This window comes from Bubalus kerabau, chromosome 1 (assembly GCF_029407905.1).
Source record: "Bubalus kerabau isolate K-KA32 ecotype Philippines breed swamp buffalo chromosome 1, PCC_UOA_SB_1v2, whole genome shotgun sequence".
Taxonomy (NCBI): domain Eukaryota; kingdom Metazoa; phylum Chordata; class Mammalia; order Artiodactyla; family Bovidae; genus Bubalus; species Bubalus kerabau.
In genome coordinates this window covers 48,342,004-48,366,216 of record NC_073624.1, presented here as the reverse complement: position 1 = coordinate 48,366,216, position 24,213 = coordinate 48,342,004, and the positions used below count along the sequence as shown (strand labels likewise).

Genomic DNA, 24,213 nt, shown 5'->3' with positions numbered 1-24,213 from the left:
CCATCAAAAATCAATACTGTGATGAAAAAAAAAGAGAGAGTGAATATTCTGGGTGCAATCTCAACTCCACCACTTCTCAGTCGGGTGGTCTTAGGCAAGTTGTTTAAACTCTGTGTCTTGGTTTCCCCATCTGTAAGATAGGGACGATGGTTGTACTAGTCAGAGTACTCCCGAGAAACAGAATCACTAGGATGTACAGAGAGAAATTTACTTTAAGGAACTGGCTTGCACAATTGTAGGGGCTGGCTAATCTAAACTCTGTAGGGCAGGCATGGAGCTTAGACAACTCCATCTCCACCAGCTGCACACACTCCACCATCTCGTACATCTTAGCTTGGCACAGGAGACACTTGACCTCCCAGAATTATCTAAAACCACCACTTCCTCTTTCACCCTGGGGCTTCCCAGGTGGCTCAATGGTAAAGAATCTGCCTGCCAATACAAGAGACATGGGTTTGATCCCTGGGTTGGAAAGATACCCTGAAGAAGGAAATAGCAACCCACTCCAGTATTCTCGCCTGGAAAATCCCATGGACAGAGGGGCCTGGTGGGCTACAGTCCATGGAGCTGCAAAGAGTCAGACATGGCTGAGCACACACACACCACTTTCTCCTTCACACTATGGGCTGCAGCTCCACTAAGTTGCCTCCAGATGGGACCTGGTCCATCCCAGCTCTGCACTATCACATCTGTTCTTCTCTCCTGCCTGATCCCCACCATAAGGATGATAAACTTCTGCCCATCCTTCAAGACCCAGAGTGCCTGATCCCCTCTAGGCAATATTGATCCTGTCTTCCCTCTCTGCTTACACTGTACCCTGTGGACATCGCTCTTTCTTCCGCCTCCCCAACAAGACTGCAAATTTCCTGAAACTGGAGATTTTGTCTTATTCATCTTCTGGTCTCCCCTTGTCCACCTGTCCCTGGCTCAAAGGCGTCTGATAAATGTTGCAGATGAGTTGAATGGTTCATTCTTGCTTGTGTCTGCTGACAGGGAGCACACTTCTCCCCAGGCAGCCTGTTTCATTTTCAGAAACTCTAACCTGCTGGAATGGTACAAAAAGTATGAACATGGGATTTCTACAGAACCTCTGGCTCTCAGACCTGGATGAAGACCATCTTTAGGTTATTTGTCCATTTTTTGCTTTCCTTCTCTTCTTCCTAAAGAAGAAGACAATTTGTTAAATTACTTGAGAGAAGCTAATTTTATATATATAATAAAGTCATGGGGGTGAAGAGAAAGATGAGAAAAAGTTGTGTTGGCAAGGAGTTTTAAGAAGAGAGGTGCCCAGACTTCCTTGGTGGTCCAGTGGCTGGGATGTCATCTGCCAATGCAGGGGGTGTGGGTTTGATACTTGGTCAGGGGGCTAAGATGCCACATGCCTCAGTGCCAAAAAATCAAAACATAAAACAGAAGCAATGTTGTAATAAATTCCATATAAGACTTTAAAAGTAGTCCATACCACAAAAAAAAAAAAAAAAAAAAAATGAGGAGGAGGGGAAGAAGTAGTGATGTGGCCTATGTATTGGGGGATCTTTTAAGGGCCTTCAAGAAACTCAAGAATGGAATTGGAATTTCTCCTTAATTACTTTTTGTTGTTGAATGGTCTCATTTAAACATGACATCACTCTGAGACTGAGCTACATGAGTCTCCAAGTTTATCAGGGTTACATCCAGTTAGTGGTAGATTCATCTGTGCTCAGATACAGCTTTCTCTTTGGTGTTGTGACCTTTACTTGTGTGAATGCACAATCAAGTGGATGAGCATCTAGTTTAGAACCTGCAATTTCTGAAGTTTATGATCTAACTGTGCTGTAACTTTGATGAATATTTTCCCCTACACCTCCTACCTATACCAGCCTCCTGTATTACTAGAATATCAGAACAGTCGGCCCCATAACAGAGGCCTCAGGATCAGTGATTATCAGCACCATCAGGCGATATCCCTTCTTTATAACAAATATTTGGTCACAACTTCTTTATTATCCTAAAATAAAGTTCACTGATAATATAATCTACCATATACATAATTTTAAAAAGTTAATATCATGTCCTAGCTATGATATGTATAAAGATAAAAAGAAAGTTTTTTAATGATCAAATAAAATGCTTTTCAATATTTAAATGCTCGGGCATGATGGCACCAGAGGACACGTGGAGCAATTCAGTGTTTGCACCTATTCACAGACTCACCACCTATGCAATACTTTGCAGCACAAGTTTGTTGGGTGGGGGACTGCATAGTCAGGACAGGCTGGGCTACGCTGCAGTGATAAACATTCTTAATCTTCTCCCAACCCCTCAAGGTGGTTTCTCACTCACATTTCACGTTCAGTGTGGTCGGGAGGGGCTCTCCTCGTCCCTGAGACCCAGCTGGACCACAAGCACCCGACCTAGACCAGCATGATCACCGCCGCCTTGCCTGGTGCCGAAAATACTCATTAGTTCATAAAACCTCCACCGGAAGTGACGCATATCTCCTCGCATTTAATTGGCCACACAAGCATTGTGGCCGTACCTACCTTGGAATATCCTACCTCATGCCTGAAAGAGGGGACGTCAGATTATGCCCTAGAATCCATAATCCATAGTAATGACCACAGACACCACAATCCCGTGGTGGCACTGCCATGAGGGGTGTCATTTTTCTGAAATGGTGAACAAGACTTGAAAAGTTCCCAATAATAATTTTTCCCCCAATTTACACAGTAACTGTATTCCTGGAACATTCCATGTATTTTTAAACAATTCAAAGACATTGTATGTATAAGCAAAATTTATAAGTTCTAGAGTAAGGGTCTAGATCGCAGGATAAATCTTCTCTGTGTGTTTTTTCCTGCACATTCCAAAACACCCAGCACGCCTCCCTCTCCCCTCCCCCCACCAAATGTCAATATTGGTGGAGCAGGAAACACTCCCCCAATACCCAAATGCCACCGTAGGGAACAATACAAGTCCCACTGAGAGCCACTCATCTAGGCTAGCGGTTGGGGCAAACCTTTTGCAACAGGATACCCTTATTTGGCTTACTTTTAACAAAATATCATCAGACTCTAAATATTACTTTGGCTGAAAGTCCTACTGCTCTAGTTGAGGCAGGGGTGCCCATTCTGCAGAACCCCTGCTCTGCCATACCCACTCCTTCCCACACCTGTCAGAAGACCCTGAGTCCCCAGTGCTCAAAACCTGTGCTTGGATTCCCTGATGGCTCAGTGGTCAAGAACTCACCTGTCCATAGAGGAGACAGATCTTCCTGATCCAGGAAGATCCCATATGCCGCAGAGCAGCTAAGCCCATGTGCCACAACTACTGAGCCTTCACTCTAGGGCCTGGGAGCCACGACTACTGAGCCTGTGTGCTGCAACTGCTGAAGCTCACACCTCTAGAAGCTGTGCTTTACAGGAAGAAGCCACACAATGAGAAGCCCTTGCACCGCAATGAAGAGTAGCCTCACTCATAGCAACTGGAGAAGCTCCATGTAAATCAACAAAGACCTACGGCAGCCATAAACAAATAAATATTAAAAAAAAAAAATTAGGGCTCCAAATAACGTGGTTTCATCATTCACTAGACACACAAGCTCACCTCCCCTCTGTGATGAGTGGGGGGCCACCCTGCCCTCTGAGTGTTTTGAATTGGATAATTCACAGGAAAACTTTTGATGAGGTGGTTGAACTCTGCCTTCGCCACAATGGAGGGAAAGGCCACCAGCCAGAATGTGAAACATTCTGTACCTGGGACGCGAGATTCTCACTTTTCTTGAGAAGATAATATCCTTTGGTGAGTGGAAATATTTCCAGCAAAGATTCTGGTCTTCTAAATGTGGTAACACAGGTTCAGTATTTTTCACTTTCTGTGGGAAATGTCAGCACAGAAAGAGTTTCATATCTGTGGGTAATGTATATGTATACTCATGTGGTTGGACCAAGGCAACAGAATTGATGTGGGTCAACAGACGTGAAGCTTTTGTGGCTATTTTTTTTTCCTTTGAAGATGCACCTTCATTTAAAATACTGAAAAAAAAATAAGGATGCACCTTTCACTTGCTTGGGGACAAAAAATGAACCTTGTGTGTGTGTCTGTGAGAGAGAGAGAGGGAGGGTGCACAGTGAAAAAGAAAATGCAAGATATAATTTAAATTATGGATTAAAAGGCAAATGTATGTGTGATATCTGGTAGACTTTATGAAGCCTGGCCTGTCATTTGTTTGGGCATCATCTGATACCTCCAGCTCTGCTCAGTTAAAGGTTTGCCAAGTCAGGAGCTCAAATGAGTCATCGCATACACAGCCCTTTACGGTTTATCGCTTAGACTGTCTCAGATCTTACCCAAGCCCTGATTTCTTTTATGTCCTCTCCAGCTTCTTAGCCTGTCTCCACCCCCAAAAGCCACAGTCCTGGGCAGAGACATTAAAGCTGGATTTCAGAGTCCAAAGAGGTCACCTCAGCTATCCCAGGGGCCTGAGTCCCGTGGATTTCAGAGCAGCAGGTAAAAGGTCAAGACCGGACCTCACAGCGGAGGGGTTAGACAGATGTTCACACACTCAGACTCACACATAGAGCTGCCCGCACCTCTGGCATCCTCACAGAACCACACACACACACATACACACACACACACACACACACACACACAACTTAACCTCAGGAACCAGATATTCAGAATCAGGCTCCACTGATGCTGTCTGAGTCATCTAATGTTTCAAATGTTCAAAAATAAAAATAAATATATAAATGGGACTTTCCTGGTGGTCCAGCAGTTAACAGTCCATGCTTCCACTGCAGAGGGCACAGGTTCAATTCCCGGATGGGGAACTAAGATCCCACGTGCCATCGATAAATAAACAAATAGAATGTTCTATAGTTGAGAACATGCCTTCACATCCAGGAAAGAAACAAGGGCGGCTTCATTCCCATCTTCAATTCACACCATTTGAACTGCCATAATAGAGTGGGAGTTGGGCCAGGGGATAGGTACACAAAGATGAGCAAAGCTGAGGGGACCCCTACCTTCTGTGTCCGACTGAGGAAACACAAAAAGTCAAAGGGAACAAACAAAACAGAGGGAAAAAAAACCATAATCATAAATTGTCAGAGAAGGTGATGGCACCCCACTCCAGTACTCTTGCCTAGGAAATTCCATGGATGGGGGAGCCTGGTAGGCTGCAGTCCATGGGGTCGCTAAGAGTCGGACACGACTGAACGACTTCACTTTCACTTTTCACTTTCATGCATTGGAGAAGGAAATGGCAACCCACTCCAGTGTTCTTGCCTGGAGAATCCCAGGAGTGGGGGAGCCTGATGGGCTGCTGTCTATGGGGTTGCACAGAGTCGGATATGACTGAAGCGACTTAGCAGCAGCAGCAGCAATCATAAATTGTAGTAAAGATGTCCACTTCTGGAAAGATGGCAGACTAGATGGGGTGAAATACACATTCCTAACACCTCAATAATTCTGGATAAAAGAACATTTGAGAAACTGGAAAAAAAAAAAAAGTATCACTGCACAAGAAGATAAGGAAAATTCTCGGGATACAAAATAGCCATGAGATGGAAACTAGGAAAGAGTCATGCAGGAGGGTGTGAGCCATGTGAGAAATATTTCACAGAGATTCCAGAAGGCGATGATAGAGTATATGCAGGAAAGGTGACACTGAAGAGGTATTTTATATATAAATATACATAACATATGTATGATTGGCCAACAAATAATCTGCCATCTCTATGACTCGTCCCCAGGACTGGACCCCCCAGTCTCCCCAGAATCCTCAAGGCTTAGCCTTCCCATATCCATACAGTAAGAGCCCTAAGCCCATAAGTTCCCGGAGACGGGGCCAGACCTGGGGGCTTCACCAGGGCACTCTGGAATGAGCCCAGGACCTGGCATGATGTAGCCCTCAATAGATACATGTCTGATGAATGCATTTTTCTGCTGCCCTCAAAGCCTAGCACAGATCCTTTCCTTTTCACTCCCACTGCACAGAAGGTGGAGACCGTTTGCCTTATTTGAAGCTGAGACCCTTAGTCCCAAACCTGGGGCCTGGTCCATAATATTTGCTCAAGAAATATGTGTTAGGTTAATGCAGAATATGTTCCATTGCAGGATCACATTTAAAAAGTATTATCCTGCATTTTCCCCCTGAAACTTCCTTTTCTCCTTTGCTCTTTCCTTTTGAGACAGCCAGGTATTTCTGTGCCCAGGCCTCGGGAAAAGACTTGACAGTTGAAAGCAAGAAAAACATGTCCCTTGCCTGGATTTGCAGATTCAAAAGCTCAGGCCTGAGAGGACCAGAAAGAGCACACAGAAAGGGCAAAAGATTTGGAGGAAATCATGAGGCATCTGTGCTGTCCAGGTTGGAAAATCGTTTTCTGAACCATCAGAAGGAAAGGAGTTGAAAGGAAAGAATAAGATTGCAGTTGGTGGAGGTTACCAAAGAAGGTGGTTGTGCCTGTGTTGGAGGCCACTGCGCGCTCACAGAGGATCCTTATGTGAATGAGGACGAGGCATCCTTTCCCAGTGCGCAGTTTAGCAACTGGAGCACAGACTGGGTCCAGCTTTCTTAGTCCCCTGGCCAGGCACTCATGTGCAGTGTACACCCTCTACCACTGTACAGGACAGCCAGGCATAAGCCCTGCTAATCCCTGCAGAAGGTGAGAAAGCTCAGACAGGCCCATGGGGTCCGAACAGAGGAAACATCTGCCTCATATCCCAGGTGGAGAGCACTTGGGGTGGGTGTGGGGGTCCCTGGAAAGAAGTGGCACCAGGCAAAGGGAGCCTTGGGCAGCCTCAGAATTTCCTTAAGTGCCTGATGGGGACAATAACTCAAGACCAGGTGGAGTGCAGCACCCCTGAGGATACTACTGGGGACAGACGACAGTAGTGACCAGATTGCCGCCTCCCTGCCCATATACACCACAGCCCGGCACATGTAAGCTTCTTGATATTAACTGGTCAAAATCCCAGGGACATTTGGATTGCAGGGAGTGGGGATGGGGGGGTTTCTTAAAGAGACTGAGGTTAAGTATTTGCCATCCAGCCACACTGAGGATTCCAAACAAAAATTTGAGTTGCAGAAAAAAAAGAAGTTGCCTTTTTTGCACATCAAAGGTATAAACTGAGCTTTTCTTACCTGCTGAGCTCCACAAATATTTGTTATGTGAATACTGATGGTGTGTCACAAATACCTGGTACTTCTCTGCGACTGAATTTTATTCAGCCGATTTAATCATCAGAGCACCCATGTCTCCCTGACTAGATGGTCAATTGCTTGAGGGCAGGGACCAAATTATTCCTCTTTAAATCCCGTATACATATCCTACACAGAAGTATTCCTTACTTGGGCGTTCAGTGGAGTTACTATATAAATGCATGGAAATTTTCTCCAGGCTCCAAGATCCCCCTCCTGCTGTTTTCCCCTCCATTCGTCTCTCAATTTATCAGATTGCGGAAGAATTCCCAAAGCCTGAAGCAGAGCAGAAGGACTTTAACTCTGCCCTCTGCTGCTGCAGCAGGGCTGGATGAATGAGCCCGTTAGGATTTGAGACACGTCTGTTTCTGAAGATGGGCTCTGGTCGGTTCAGTGCCTGTGAAACCTGGCATAGTCTGAGATTTGGGGCAGGGAGGTCGGGCTCATCACAGGGGTCTGACCGTTCAAGGACAGGGGGCACCAGGTTGCCTGTCCTGGGAGCTCCTGGAGATGTATGGGGTGGAGGACTCGGGGCTTCCCACAGATGGCGCCCTGAGTCTTGAGTGCTCTTCAAGCCCCTCTTGGCTTGGGTACCCGCATTGATCCAGACTACCAGATCCCTTTCTACAGCCTGTTCCAGCCTGCTACCTGGCTGCTGCAGCCACAGGCCAAGGTTTTATTCTAGTTCCCTGCAGCAAAACTTACACATTCTAGCTATGCGCTCCGCTAAGCCTTTGTAGATACGGACTGTGTCTCTTGGCCTGCGTTGGTAAGTTATTCTCCATGCTTCTGCCCTTTCTCTGTGGCCAGAGGTCAGCCCTGCCACTGGCTGGCCGCCTAGCCGTCTCCTCAGCTGGAGTCCCTGCCAGCTTCCAGGCCGCACTTTAAACCGAGTTCTGCCACTTACTAGCGTCCTTAAGCATCTTTCCTAAGTTGTGGTAACCATGATGCCCATCTTCCCCTGAGTCTGCATCTTCTCTGGGCCCCCACACTTGGTCTAGGGCAGCGGTCCCCAGGGATCCGGCTCGTGGGAGTCGACTTTTCCATGGACGGGTGTGAGGGGTGGAGGTGGGGGATGGGGGATGGTTTCGGGATGACTCAAGTGCATTACTTTTATTGTGCATTTTATTTCTATTATTATTACATCAGCTCCACCTCAGATCATCAGTTATGAGATCCCAGAGGTTAGGGACCCCTGCTCTAAGGGATGAAAAACACCAGACAGAGACTGTGACGTGAGAAATCCTTTATTAAACCAGGTGTCACTCCCCTACCTGAGAAGGGACATTTATGTTGCAGACACCATGCCTCCATGCCTCCCTAGGGCTGGGTGTGTCCCACCCGGCCCACACTTCCTTCTCAGGGCAAGCCGACACTCTGCTGTCTTCAAGGGGCTAGGTGATGGGGTCAGAGAATTAGGCTGGAGTTTATGTTGACAGCTCAGATTGGGAATTTAAGGTGAGGGTAAAGGTGCGGGTCAGTTTAGAAGTTGGTAGGAATTGGGTTGGCATTGAGGTGAAAGGAAAATTGAGTTTGACCCAAACTCAGCCAGCCACAGTCAAGCTTCTCATGGTTCCCAAGTTGATGACCCTCCACTGAAAGCCTGGTCCCCAGGCCTCTCCCAAGGCTCCCTTCACCCCCAACCCATCCACCTCTTCCACCCACCTCTCCTAAACAAAGCACACACTCAGAAGCAAACCCTATAACTACTTGGGATTCAGTCCCTGCCCGCCCTGCCCAGGTGGGTGGGGTGAGGGGCACAGGGGTGGGGCTTAGCCATGGAAGCCCAGCACCTTGTACTGGGCAGCCATCTCATTCCGGAACAGTTCCAGGGCCTTGCTCATGGCAGCCTGGGCATCAGCACCGAAGTCTGAAGGATGCTTGTCATGTAGAACATGGATGATGGCGTCCGAGATGAACTGCAGGGACAGGAGCAGAGGGGTGCTGGTCACCGACAGGACAAGCCAGGGGCCAGATGGGAATCAACCCCAGCCCCAGCTTTGCTTTATTGCAGGGCCATTTACTGAGTACTTATTATATATCAGGCACACTTCTGAGCGGCCTCCATGGATTAACTCCTCTAATCCCCACAACTCATGAGACAAGTACAGATGGGATAATAGAGGCCCATCTTAATACAGAGGAGGAAAGGTCAGGCCTTGGGCTTGTGGTCACAGTCACATGGCTTGGTGTGTTGGCTATCCCCACCCCCAACCAGGGCCTTCCCAGGTGGCTTAGAGTAAAGAATCCACCTGCAGTGCTGGAGATGCAGAAGACATGGGTTCAGTCGCTGGGTTGGGAAAATCTCCTGGAGGAGAGCATGGCAACCCACTCCAGGATTCTTGCTTGGAGAATCCCATGGACAGAGATGGGCTACAGTCCCTAGGGTCACAGAATTGGAGATGACTGAAGCGACTTAGCATGCATACATGCTACCCCCCTCTACTATGTTCAGGATGTTTTATTGTTCAGTCGCTCAGTCCTGTCAGACTCTTTGCAACCCCATGGACAGCAGCACGCAAGGCTTCCCTGTCCTTCACTATCTCCCTGTATGTGCTCAAACTCATGTCCATTGAGTCAATGATTCCATCTAACCATCTCATCCTCTGTTGCCCCTTCTCCTGCCCTCAATCTTTCCCAGCATCAGGATCTTTTCCCATGAGTTGGCTCTCCACATCAGATAGCCAAGGTATTGGAGGTTCAGCTCAGGATGAGGACCCAACCTATTACATGGTTCTAATCCAGGATTTTGCAATCAGAAAGTCTAGAAAATACTTCCACGTGTATGGATTTAATTTTTGCATTTAATGGCTTAGGATGGTGATCTCTTTAAGTAGCCTTTTGGAGGGATAGTGGCGGGAGGGTGGTCAGAACATCTTATTTTCTGTGCCAAGCACAGAGCTGGTCCTTAGAAGCATTGGTGGAAGGGAAGGAGAGAGAGGAAGAGGAAAGGGACCAGGCCTGTGCTCGGGCCCAAGACTGATCATATGTTACAGCAGCCTCACCGTCACTGTTGGCTCTACCATCCACATTGTCATGCCCAGAAAGATGGACACAAACATCTCCACAGCACAGGGCTGCTTTAAGGGACTGAGCAACCTTATATAGTAAGAAGCTACTTGCTTTTTCAACAGTTCAGAAAGATTTGATGCCAATTTCAGCCGTGGCCTGTGGACAAGGGGTGTCATTTTACAGAGGCCAGACTGAGGTCATGTTGCAAGTGGATGGGAGAGCTGGAATCTGCACCCAGGGGACTGTGGACAAACAACAGCCAGAGCCAGGGAGACAGAGGCCACCACTGGTGGGTTTGTTCATATTCTCTGGCATCTGGGGTACAAGTGGCCAAAAGCTGACGGGTGGGGGTGAGGGGAGCACGTGCGGGGCAGCCTCAGGAGCACAAATGTCATCACCTAGTAAGCCCTGCTTGGCCAGAAGCCAGGACAGCGCCACAAACACCCACTGCTGGGCATCGGAGGGGACATGTGTTTAATTCCCTTTTAATGTCATAAACGTAACAAAGCCAAGTGAGGGGATGGGCTGACCTAGCGAGAACTTGGAGACCCAGGTTCCAGGCCCAGTTCCACCCTGACCTCACATGTACGACAGAGATCCTGACCTCTCTGGGTTCCTCAATTCAGCCTTTCCTGAGTCAACTTCTGAGTCACTAATACTAGGAAAATTGTGGGCTGGGGCAGCTAGAAGACTGAGAAAAGACTTCAGCACCCAGCACCCTCTGGGGCCCCCTTGCTAATGAGTGAGAAGGAGCAATTTCTCATGAAGAACATAGACAAAGGTTCCATGGTGAGGGGAACAGCAGACACAGGGCGCTGTCTTAATTTTTTGCAGTAGCTCAGACGGTAAAGTGTCTGCCTGCAATGCGGGAGACCTGGGTTCGATCCCTGGGTCAGGAAGATCCCCTGGAGAAGGAAATGGCACCCCACTCCAGTACTCTTGCCTGGAAAATTCCATGGATGGAGAAGCCTGATGGGCTACAGTCCATGGGGTCGCAAAGAATTGGACACGACTGAGCGACTTCACTTCCACTTTCTTTTCAAACTTGTTTTAAGCAGTCCTGGTTCTAGTCTGCTAGCTGGCAGTCCTATTTCTAGACCGCACTGGTTTCTCTCTAAGCCTGTCTGCTCCTCCCTGGAGATGGGATCCATCATTCAAGCTGGGTTGTGAGCCCCCTGCCTGTCACTGGGGTTCAAATATGGAAGAAGCCAGGGTCTGACCTTGAGGAGCTCCTGTCCCAGCCAGGAGACAGCTGGGTAAAGAGATAAATTACAATACAGCCGGCAGGCGCCACGACAGGGCTGGAATAAATGCCTTTGCTGGGGAGGGCTGGCAGGTGGAGCAGCTGACTGCCTCGTGGGCCAGAACTGAAGAGGTGGCTTCTGCGATGGGCCTTGGAGAATGAACAGGGATTTGCCGAGAGAAGATGGGGAGGCAAAAGCACCACTTGTGCAGAATCCCAGGGGCAGGAACTGTTCCTCATGTCTGTGATGCTGAGATGGGCAGGCAGAATTGTTTGTGTGTGATGCGGGAGAGCAGGCGGGGCTTCTCCGGTAGTTCAGAGGGTAAAGAATCTGCTTACAATGCAGGAGACCTGGGTTCGAGATCCCCTGGAGGAGGGCATGGCAACCCACTCCAGTATTCTTGCCTGGAGAATTCCATAGACAGAGGAGGCTGGACTGACAGGCTACAGTCCAGAGGGTCACAAAGAGTCAGACACAACTGAGAAGCTAACAGTTTCACAGTAGCCTTTGGGAGGGCAGGCAGGGGAGTTGGATGGTGGGGCTGAAGACAGTGGTGATGGTGGTTGTTCACAGGAGACGTTGCGCCATCAGGAATTAAGAGCGCAGGTTCCAGAGTAACATAGACCAGACTGTCCCTCCTGGCTTATATGCTGTGTGACTGGGAGCAAGCTACTCAACCTCTCTGAGCCTTCAGTTTCTAAATCAGTAAAGTGGGGATGAGAAGAGTCCCTGCCTGGGGAAGGGAATGCTATTTACCTGCCCAATGGCCATTTTCACCTTCTTCCTTGTAAGAGAACGCTAGTTTGTATTTGGAGTGGCAATAGACTACATTTCCCAGCTTTCCACACAGACAGACGTGATCTCATGACTAACTTTTGGACAGTGAGATGTAAATAACACTCACTCAGGGTGAGATGCCTGGGGTTTCTCAAAAGACAGCCTTTGTCTCTTCCTCCTGCTCTCTGTTTGGAATATGGACCAGAAGCTGGAGCTCCAGCAGCTATCTTGGACCATGAGTCAACTTTGAGGGTAGACACCATATTTATGCCAAGGATGCCAACACAGAAAGAGCCTGCATCCCCGGTACCTATGGGGCTCCCACACCAGCTCTGGGCTCCTGACCTCTGAACTTCTTTTGTGAGAGAAAAAGACAACACTGAATGCAGTTCCTAAGCTCAGGGGGGTAATCGTGAAAGTTCCATGCAGTGACCCATGCAAACTGCTTCTCATAGCCCATCCTAACCAGAAGTTTTCATGACTAACCTTACCTTCACTGCTGCATCAAACTGCCTGTGGCCCCATCCTCAGGGGTGATAGCCACAGGGCCCTTTATCCCCCAGTTCCCTAGTTCTCCTTCTTGCCACATCCCTCCTCCCACTGGGTCTAGACACAGGACTGGAAACTCAGACTCTCCCCAGCCCACCCAACTTCTCAGTCCATCACAGAGATTCAAGCCAATTGCTTATGCCTTGGACACCTGAGGCACCCTCTCTTCATCTGTAAAGATGCTGGAACTAATAATTCCCACCCAGAATTAAGCCCCAGCTACTGAACTCCTGCCACATGAGTCCTGTATATGTCCGACTTGCAGTGGCACAGAGACTAGGAGCTGGGTTTCTGGAGGAATAGAGACCTAGTCTGAATCCTGGTTCTGCTACTTGGTGCCTCTGTGACCAGGGGCAAGCTGCTTAACCTCTCTGTGCCTCAGTTTCCTCATCTGTCGAAAGGGTGGGATAGTGGTGCCTACCCGTGGACAGAAGGCAAGCTGTGTACTTCACAGCCACTTCTCCCTTGGTAACAAGATACTCATTTGGGGGAAAAATATGTTTACTCTCAATGACCCAGGAGGAAGGCCAAGTGGGTATCAGCCCACTTTACAGATGAGAAAACTGGGGGATAAAAAGGAACAGCATAGGTCACCCAGCAAGTTATAACTGAGCTGAGGCTTGAACCTGAATCTCAGGTCTTCGAGGCCTCCCCTTCCATCCTCCCAGCCACCCAGGCCCCGCCACTTACCTCCAGGTACTTGACAGGGATCTTGTGCTTGTTGGCGTGTGACTCGGCCAGGTGCTTCACCTCCGCCTCATGGTGACCCTTCTTCTTCAGGATGCCCCCCAGGGCCGTGAGCACGGTGTTGCCATGCTTCTTCAGGTCCTCGGAGGCCTTCATCTCAGCCTCTGTCTTCAGGTGCTTGAACTTGTCAAATTTCTCCAGGGTCTCGGGATGACCTGTGAAGAGCCTGGGGGGTACAAGGAGGGGGCTTGAGTTAGACACAGGGGTCAGGAGGTGGCCAAACTCAAGTTCAAATCCACACCCTCCCAGTTGCTAGCTGTGTGACTGTGGGCAATTCGCTTCACCTCTCTGTGCTTCAGTCTCCCCGTCCAAGGAATAGGGATAACGAGTCCCTCCCTATAGAAGTGTGAGGATTAAATTGAATGAGATGGTATAGGCTGAGGGTCACACAGGAAGTATCCTATAAATGCTTGCTGTTACTATTTTTAGCATCATCATCTGCTTCATTGTTACTGTGAAAGGCTGGAAGGAAAAACATCTGCATGGTACCTGGCCTCGCCCCCATTTGCTCTAAGCTGTTGGGAGCAAAGATGACTAGACGGTGTCACCGTGGAGCAGGGAGGAGCACGGGGGCTAAAGGATTTGTGGAGTATGTGCTGTGCGCCAGGCCTGCGCTAGGCTCTACACTCGCACTTCCCTTTGGTGATGTATTATCCCCATTTTACAGATGAGGGAACAGAGGCTGAGGAGTATGAGGTCCTAGCTCAATATCACATAGCTGGGCTGCAGATGAGCCAGACTGAAATCAGGTCTGAGTGACTCAAAATGTAGTCCATGCAGGGGACCTGCCCGAGGATCATCCTTTGGCCACTTAAATACTTCCAGCTCCAGGAGGCTCACTACTCCATGTGACAGCTTTTCTAGTCTGAACAGCTCTCAGGCTCAGAAAGCTCTTGCTTATTTTGCTCTGCCTCACTGTTCTTCCCAGGCCCCTCACAGTACTGATGGTGAGAATCTCTGATGAGAGCCATCTACCAAAGACCAGGTCCCCACCCTTGCCAGGGACCCAGTGAGCTGGCCGCAGTGATCCAAGGAGTCACCTGTTGCCTCGGACTTCAGTCTTTCATTCTGCAGAAAAGTGGGGATCATTAAAGGGAGTCGTACCTGCCACGGGGAGGAGGGAGAGATTTTCCCCATTTCACTCATGGGCAAAGGGAAGACCGCAGAGGTAGGTGACTTGTCCAGGGTCACATGTCTGGTCAGTAGCAGAGCCCAGACACGAACCCACACAGATGGTTCCATAACTCATGCTCTCTCTTTTGTGTTGCACCCGGAAACCTCTGCTGGAGTGACCCTGTCTGCTGGACTTTCCCTCCTCTTGTCTGATGGCTTCAGTTCCTTGAAAGCTTTCTCTTTTGTGGTTTTCTGGCTCTAGAACACCCTTAAACCTAACTGCAGACACACTCCAGTGTGCACAATTGTCTCATGGCACATACCCATAATCATACACGTGCTCATGCACACACACACGCACATACACATGGGTATAGCACAGACAGGGAGCTCCCCCTTCCCCCAGGGGCATGTCTCTCCTGCCTTCCCAAAACACCCAGTGCTGCCCACAGCCATGCTCAATGTCACTACCTCATCTGGGGCCGCGGCCAACCCTTCTACATCACTGACAGCTCATCTCCAGCACTTTTCACCTCAGGGTCCCTGAGATCCTGACTATTATTATCTGGCGACAATGATCCTTGAACTCATGCCTGACAGATGCAAGACCCAGAACCCACAGGTGAAGGTCGGGACACTGGAGGGAGACTCTCTGGGGAAGAAGAGGACCGAGGACCTGGGACCCAAGGCCACCAGGGGTCTGAGACATCTTGGGAGACCCCCGGATGTCTGGGGAAGAGACTAAGCACTGAGAATCATGAAAGCTGAGTTCTGGCCCCAGTTCTGCCTCTGCTGTGATGTTGAAAAAGTCACTCAGCTCCTCTGGGTCTTGGATCAACTATCTATAAACCAAAAAGTTGATTTCTCAGCTTCTAAGTTCTAAGGCTTGACCCTTCCAACCCGGACCTCACCCTACACTCTTAGCACTTGTCAGCCAGAGAGGGAGCCCTGGATTTACTTTAACACTGCAGAAAAACCTGGCTCCTGAATGCCCACTAGATCTTCCTTCCTACAGCTGCCTCCCTCCACTGCCTCCAAGGCCGGCAGCTGGGAGTCCCTGGGAAGCCACAGAAGGCCCTACCTGGGAACTTGTGACAGTGGCAACTCAGAAAATGAGCAGCTGGAAGGCCCTCACCCTGTAGACATGGGTGGGTGGGGCTTTTCTTCCAGGGTTTCAGAAGCACGCGCTTGCCTTGTGCTTTCATCTTCAATCCTATCGTCAACCTGCCTAGTTTATTACAGGTCAGCGGGAAAGGAGGCCAGTTCCCAGCTGTGCTCTGAGCTGAGACCCAACCAGACACCCACGTGAAAGATGGAAGGCGCTCCCAGGCCTGCATAAATTCTTCTCTGCTCTAGAACCGAAGAACCAGACGAGGGTGGGAACGCACCTCTAGTGTGCTAAGACTGCTGGACGACGTGGCATAGGGTTCAGGAGTGGGCACGCTGATCCAGGCTGCTGGACTTGAACTCCAGCTTTGGGACTTCAGGCAAGTCACTTAACCTCTCTGTTAAACGTGGGGATTATAATAACGTCCACCTCATGAGGTTACTGTGAGGCTGAAATGAGTTAATATACATGCACACTTAACACAGGGCCTAGCAATCAGTGTGTAATATATATACATGTTTGCTGTCCTCATCAAAATCTCTAGGCCACTATCACCATCACCACCATCACCCCCATCATCCTCACCAGCTCCATCATCACCATCCTCACCACCACCATCGTCATCACTAGGATTGGGAATCCTGGGTTCTGTCTGTAGCTGCCATTGGTTGACTGGGACTCTTGAGCCATGTTTCCTCCCGGTGACATGAGACATACTGGCCACCAGCAGTGACTTCCCAATTTTCCATGGCCTCGAAATCCTTTGTTCAAATGCAAAAATAAATAAAGCAGAAAAGATCTGGGGGAAAAGAAGGAAAGGCAGGGGCCCAAAGCCCTCTTCAGCTGCCTCCGCCCTCCTAAAAACCCCTGTTTCCTGGAGCCAGACTCTGCAACTGACCTTCCAGCTATTATGTTCTGGGACATAATGATCACATACTTGCAGTGAAGCCCTCAGAATTTTATTAACAGACCAAACAGAATTTTCTATCTGTCATAACAAGAGGAATGGGAGAAATGACCTTTTCAAGAAGAGTAAGAAAACCCAGGTTCGGCATCTGGAACAGAATCACAAGGTCATTTCTCACAGGGCACCCTGGAAGTCAGCATCCCCTTCTCCCTGTCCCTGGCCCCTGAACACCAAGAGGGCAGAAGCCTTCGGTGTGGTTTCTGCATGTCTTCAGCTTAAGATGTGATGGGGCATCAGGCTCTCTGGGGCCTGCCAGGGGTTGGCAGTCTCCAGCATCACGTCTCGCCCCTGGCTCCTGCCCCTGGCAGTTTTCTCTGATCCACTGGGAAGGGAGGGGCTGTTTCTCCCATGATACGATACCCCAAGTCTCCTTCCAGACCTCCAAGTCACTGACTTAGGGCTGACAGCCCCCAGGTCACCTGGGAAAGACTCCTTTTTGGCAAACTGGTCTCCCACTCAGCTACCCTGCCTCCTCTCCAAAAGCAAGGCAGGATCCAGGACTCAAAGAATGCCAAGGCATGGGGGTGGGCAGGGATCTCAGAGACCATGAAGGTAATCCCTCCATTCAACAAATAGGGAAATGGGACCCAGAGAGGATTAGTGACTTGTCCAAGGTCACACAGCAAAGGGAGAGCTGAGGAGTTGATGTCTACTTTGGAGAGTCTTCTGTCCACCCAAATGGGACCTCTTGCAGTGCCAGTAGCCAACTGACAGAGGCGTAAGAGGAGAAAGACACAAAGGAAAACCCCAAGATGCCAGTTGGATTCAACAGGGAACTTGACCATCCTTTCTCATGTGTTTTTGGCATGGGCCACTAAGGGCTGAAACTCCAGATAATAGAGCTTATAGCTTATGTCTGGGTCATTCTCCCAGACATGGGAGCTGGAAATGGGTGAAGCCCGAGGGAGGCTGAAAGGGTGTCTAAATGGGAGAGGAAAACCTGCTCTGACTCATAAAGAAGGAGAAATTCATCTATAAAGTGTAAAGGACAATCCATTCACTCATGGCAACCAGGGCCCACCTCCTCCCAGGTGCAGAAATGTCGATGTACGCTTTTGACTCACGCTGCCCAGAGCATGAGAAAGGACCAGGAGGAGAGGGGAGTCTATCACCACTTGGCGAAGAAGGCAATGAGAACATGAGGTTCCATTTCTGAACCACAGCCATCCTCTGCTTACAAAACTCAGAATTTTGGGGGGTGGGGGGCGGGGAGGGTGTTTCTTTATTCAGGAATCCCTTGCTAAAGAAGGCAAGATGTGCTTGGAGATTGTTCTGAGCCTTCAAAAGACATACCCAACATCAAAAGTCAAGATTAGGGACTTCTGTGGTGGCACAATGGATAAGAATCTGCCAGCCAATGCAGGAGACATGGGTTGGATCCCTGGTCTGGAAAGATTCCATATACCACCAGGCAACTAAGCCCATGCACCGCAACTACTGAGCCCACGCTCTAGAGCCCTAGAGCCGCAACTACGGAGCCTGCGTTCCTGCACCTGGAGCCTGTGTTCCCCAACAAGAGAAACCACGGCAATGAGAAGCCCATGCATGGCAATGAAGAGCAGCCCCTGCTCACCACAACTAGAGAAGGCAACAAAGACCCAACACAGCTAAAATAATAATAATTACTATTATTATTATACTTTGAAGGGCCCAATTCTAAGCTTCATCTCCAAGAGTTACAAGTGACATCTTTTGGAACTCACTCTATGCCAGGAATTATGCTGGGCCCCTTAGCTGCAGCATCTTATTTAATCCTTACTTCTACTGTATAATGTAGATACTAGGATTCCCCCCCTCTCCCATTTTATAGGAGAAGAAACTGAGGCTCAGAGAAGTTGTGTGCTTTCCCAAAGGTCACACAACACCTCAGCGGCAGAGCCAGGTGTAGAACCACGTATCTCATCTTGAAGGCCATGTCTTAATCCTTGACATTTTACAGACTTTAATGAACTTGTGACTCTGGGGTCATCCTTCCCTTCTTAGGTCCTTTGTGTCCTCATCCATTAGGTGAGGTGAGAAAGACCTCTCAGACCTTTCTTGTTAATTCTAGCTATAATTTTAGGATTCCTCCTGGTGGGCTCTAAGCATCAAGGATTTGATCATCAAAGCTCCTCCCAGCTGCTAGGTGTGAAATGGATCTGCTTTCCTGATTCCAACCTCTGACACATAAAAACAGAAGAGAACCAAGTAGGGGGTTTAACAAAGTTAATTAACACAGCAGCCAACTGGTCAACCCCGGGGCAAACGTTCCACCTTGCAGGCAAGCATTCTTGACCTTGAGGAAGGAGGTGACAGGGGCAGTGGGATCTCTTCCTTTTACCTGATGAGGACCTCCTGCCCATGGCCTGCGACATCAGTCTCCACCTTCCCCCAGGCATTCAGCACCAACTGCCATTCCCCGTCGCTGAGCCCCATGACGCAGTCTGAAGAAGAGAAAAAGAACAAGGGCGGACTGACTAGGTGTCCTGTCTCCGACAGCTGGGGTTTGAGGCTGCCTGGCCCCAGAGGGATTTTATACCTTCCCAGATGCTTAACAGGGATCATTTGACAGCTCGTTCACTCTCTCTCTCCCTCCTCCCCACCCCCCTCTCTCATGTAGGGGTCTAATCTTTTCCTTTCTCTAGCCCTCACATGGAAGCTATTTTGAGGTAGGTGCCATTGTGGGGAGGTAGGCCAACTCAGGTCACGGGTGTGGTGGTGGTGGGGTTGTGTGTGTGGAGAGTGGGGAGGAGGCTGGGCCACTGTCTGGACTCTCAGAGGCCAACAGAAAGGGCACGGCTAGGCCGACGCCAGTGGCCTGAAACCCAACTCCCCCTGCTGTCAGCCACCCCAAGAGGACCTGTCATGTCTCTAAGCCCAGGGCAGCAGGCACCCTGGCTCGGCCCTGGGACTGTCCTGGCCTTAGCAGTCTCTTTGCCCACCGTCTAGAAGCCCACTTTGCCAGAATGCCTCTCACTCTTCAGAGTGGTGGGAAGGAACCTCGATGGTTTCCTGCTTATAACTGGGTGAACCCAGGCAGATCCATGCCTCTTGGAGCCTGCATTTTCCCGCTCCACCCAGAAAGCTCAAATATTGCTCAGATATTTTCCTCTGAAAAATTGTGCTTCATGTGCCCCCTCAAGGCACAATTAACTGCCTGCCCTTTCCACCTATTCACATGTGTTCCTGTCACACTGCTTATCTCATTGCATCACATTTCTTTGTATCCATGCTGGCTCCTCCGTTAGTACCCTAGCACCCAATACTCAGAGACTTTCCCGGGTGCCAGGCTCTATTCTAATCACTTTACATCTGGTAACTCGTTTAGTCTCCCGACAGCCCTATATGATAAACATAGACACTACCCCCACCTCGTGCAGGGGGAGTTGAGGAGATGTGCCAGTCACACAGATAGCTGATGGAAGAGCTGGGTTTCGAACCAGGAAGTCAGGCCCCTGAATCCATGCTCCCAAGCACTTTACTTTGGTTATCATGTGCAGGAGCTTTGTTTCCTTCATCTGTGTGTTTTGTGGGCCTTGCACAGTGCTGTATACCAAGCTGAACTGAATAAAGGTTCACTGAATTAAAAAGGTGGATGGCCTTCCCAGGAAGGCAAGAGAATGATCATCCTTTATTTTTCATTCATCCATCTTCCCATCCATCCATCCATCCATCATCCATTCATCCACCCATCAACCCCTCTATCCACTCACCCACCATCCGTCCATCTGTCCATCATCCATCCATCCATCTATCCACCATTCTGCCATCCATCCAACAAACTGTTATAAGGTACCTACTGTGTGTCAGAAACTGCTACATGCTGAGGACACAAACCAGATAAAACACATCCTGGTGTTCAATCTCCTAGGGAGAGAGATAAGTAAGAGGAATAACATTACAGTTCAGTTTACATGGCGCTATGATCAGGGTCTACACAGAACTTTACAGTTTACAAAGTACCTCCTTGGGCAGGATTAATCTAGTCTTCCCAATGCCCCAGCAAGGTACAAAGCATCATCCCATTTTATAGCTGTGGACCACGAGACTCAGCAAGGATAAACATCAGGTGTCCTGGCCACCCTGGGACTGTATTGGACCTGTCAGTTATGACTGCCCTACATACACAGCTCTTTCTAAAGATAACTGCCCTGCCCCAGCCCCCAAGGTCATGTCCTCTCCCAAATCCCGCGGCTAGTCACAGCTAATTGAACCAAGGCTGGGACCTAATTAGAGGCAGCCAATGGCATGGCTCTGTCAAACAGCCAGTGTCTATTAACTACACCAATCAGATCCCCTCTTTAAAATATGAACAGAGATGATTGATAAGAATTGGCTAGGTGGTAGGAAATGTTGGTGAAAGGGTTCCATGGCTAGCACCAAGTAAGACCCCCAAACTCAGAGCTTCCCCAGAACAACCTTGGGTCTCCATTCTGATTCTGGTAAAGCCTGCTCCCATTTCAATTCGAGGGTGACCATCACACATCCTGTGTGACCTCTTGTGTATCATTGAGTGATCCCTATTTAGATATTGAGTCAGCGGACTCCTAACAACCAAAGAGACCAGAAGCACACAGGCCCCTTCTTGACAATGTGCTCCTGAAACCACACGTGAGGTTCCATGTTAACCCAGGACACTGAGTTGGTATATCTCCAGAAGTCATTCAGCTTTCACAGTGAAAGTTTCAGTTGTAAAATGAGTAACTAAGAGACTACCCTGGTGGTCAGATGGTAAAGAATCTGCCTTCCAATGCTGGGGATGTGGGTTTGATCCCTGGTCAAGGAAGTAAGATCCCACGTGCCCACTAAGCCCAAGAGCTGTTACTAGAGAGCCTGCACACTGCGACTACTGAGCCCATGCAGGCTGCAACCAGAGCTGGGGGCCACACAAGAGAAGCCCACGCACCGCAACACAGACCCAGCTGAACATTTGTTCATTTGTCCATTCCCCATCCTGCTACCAAGGGCTGACTCTGTGCCAGGCTCAGGATCAAAGAGAAAGGCCACTCTGAGAGAGTTTGCTGAGGTCTCAGCTCCTAGTCCTGGATCCTTGCTGGAGGGTGAGCCCATCAGTATGGGAGGGAAGTGCAGAAGGAAGAGCAGAGAGAAGAGCAGAAGCAGCAGCTCGCTGCCCCCAGTCTGGACCAACCCCTGAGGCCCATTGGGGACACCCCTGAAAGAATCAGCATCACTGGTTCCCATTTAAATCCCAAGCCCTGGCTATGCCACTTGCAAAACCCTTCTGCCCTGTGCCCTGAGAACCTCAGCACATCCCTGAGGGGCTGGCAGAGCGGGACTCATTGTCATCCCACATGGCTGTTCAGAAACAAAGGCTTGGAGACCTTGTGCACCCGCCCGAAGCTGGTAAGCAGCAGAGCTGGAACCAACAGCCCAATCCACAGCCCTTGTCCCATCTCCAGCCTCCTGAGTTTTCCAAGGATGGCCTGAGTACTTAAAATCTCATCAACTTGTTACCAGCACTAAAGTGTTTAATATGAAGCTGTCACCCCCTTGGCAGGCACCCTCATTAACTGGGAAGTTCATGGAAACCCATGGCTTTGAAGCTGATGAACCTTTTAAGTTTTACCTTTTAAGTTAATAGGAGGGACCAACATCTGTTTGTACTTACACATCTCTACAACAGAACTGGCGGTACCTAGCAGTTGCTATGGCTACCTGCAGCCACCAGCTTTGTTTGGGGGCTATAATTATCCCTGTGACAGCCTTCTAATAGCCGGGGCAGGGAAACTGGAAAGGCACAGAATAGGAAAGCCAGGCTACCTCTGCATGCAAAGTTTTCTGCAGCCTTCCAAGCTTATGTATACACACACACAGGTGAGTTAGTCTGACACCCAGTGGGGCAGAACTAGATCCCACCGAGGGAGACCTGTCTCTTCCTCTTCTTCCCTTTCATATCATAGAATCCTTTGAATGGGAAAATCTGAAACATATAGAATCATCCTCAAGTCTTCAAATTCTGGGCACTTGAGATCCTAGAGTTACAGTTCTAGAGGGCCAGAGTCTTCAACTTTCACCACCCTGAAAACTTGGGTTTTACATTCAGAGTCAGAAAACTAAAGAAAGAGAAATCTAGAATCGTAGGGACAGAGGATCTTGAAACTTACAGAGGCCTAGATGGTATCAAAGTTCCCACTGAATCAGCGGTCCCCAACCTTCTTGGCACCAGGGACTGGTTTCGTGGAAGACAGTTTTTCCATGGACCGGGGGTGGGGGGATGGTTTGGGGATAATTCAAGTGCAGTACATTCATTGTGCAATTTATTTCTATTGTTATTACATCAGCTCCACCTCAGACCATTGGGCATTAGATCCCAGAGGTTGGGAGACCCCTGCACTAAATGCAGGAATTTCCCCTACAGATCATAATCTGCTTGAATTCTTCTAGGAGCAGCGAACTCACTTTCTAAAAACCAAAGTATGCCTTCTTGTCAAGCTCACTCCCTTGTCCTGGCTCTCTGGTGCTCCTTGGGAATGTAGAGAACCAGCTGAAAGAAGTTTCAGGCTCACCTAAGATTTTTCTTGTCCAGACTGCACATCCCCAAGGCTTTTTAACTGAATGCCCTCCGCTGGCAAGGTAAGCCAGGAGCCTGTCTAGTCAAAAAAGGCCATTCTCCACCTTGCTCCCCGTGACTCCCACCTCTCCTCACTTACATACTCAGAACTCTCTAGCAAGGGGCTTCCAGCTCCCCCTGCACAAGTTTGAGGCCCAGGTGACTGTGCACAAACTCTCTCTTTCAAAGGTGACCTGGGAATTCATGAACCCTTGTGCAGCTAACAACTCACACCCCGCCCCCCGACCCCCGCGGCCCCGCCCCAGTGAATCTGGGGGAGGGAAGAGGTGTTACACTTCAAGACTCCACCGTGGGGAACCAAAGATGGCAAGAAAGAACATTTTGGATCTTCAAAGCTGTAGGTCCCCTCAACCTTGGCCACCCCCCTTTCTCCTCCACTTCCTCCTCCTCCCCGAAGCCGCCCCTTTGGAGGCCAGCCCAGGCAGCGCCTCCCACCCACTCCCAGCTCAGCTTGCTCCTTCCTGGCAGAGTCTGCCTCCGGGACCAGCGCCAGACGAGACTCAGAGCAGGGCTGGGGCCTGGAGCCTGCAGGATCTGCTGAGGTCACGCATGAGTTTGAGGACCCCCCGAAAGCTGGCCCCAGACCCCCTGGGGCCCGCCCTCCTCCCAGCCCCCACCAGCAGCCCCTGCACTGACCACGTTTCCCCTTCTGCCCAGCTGTCCTTCTGGAGCCTTCAGCCAAGCGGGCTGGGGGCAGGGAGAGGTGTCTTATAGCAGCTGGGGAGAGGCACAGGGAACTAAAAATATAGTTTATATGGCAAGGCTCCTCCCTCCTCTCCCTGGAGGCCCAGAGGGGCTTATTGGAGGAGGGCTGGTAGGGACCAGAGCCCAATATCCCAATCGACAGGTGTAGCCCAGGGACACCTGCCCTCCTTCCTGCCCTCACCCTACACCCCCAGCCTCTGAGGCTTAGAGTCCCACCCCAGCCCCTCCTCCTAC

The 24,213-nt window shown here is 49.6% G+C and overlaps 1 protein-coding gene across 1 annotated transcript; it reads right to left on the bottom strand.

Moving 5' to 3' along the window:
- Positions 1 to 8,415: 8,415 nt before the first annotated feature.
- MB (myoglobin) lies at positions 8,416 to 23,969 on the bottom strand. The gene is made up of 5 exons (XM_055574525.1): positions 23,911 to 23,969; positions 20,483 to 20,549; positions 19,024 to 19,126; positions 13,459 to 13,681; positions 8,416 to 9,105 (listed from the first exon to the last, which is right to left on the bottom strand). The coding sequence occupies exons 3-5, from the start codon at positions 19,116 to 19,118 to the stop codon at positions 8,959 to 8,961; spliced, it is 465 nt and encodes a 154-aa protein (XP_055430500.1). The 5' UTR covers positions 19,119 to 19,126; positions 20,483 to 20,549; positions 23,911 to 23,969; the 3' UTR covers positions 8,416 to 8,958.
- Between the last annotated feature and the right edge of the window lie 244 nt (positions 23,970 to 24,213).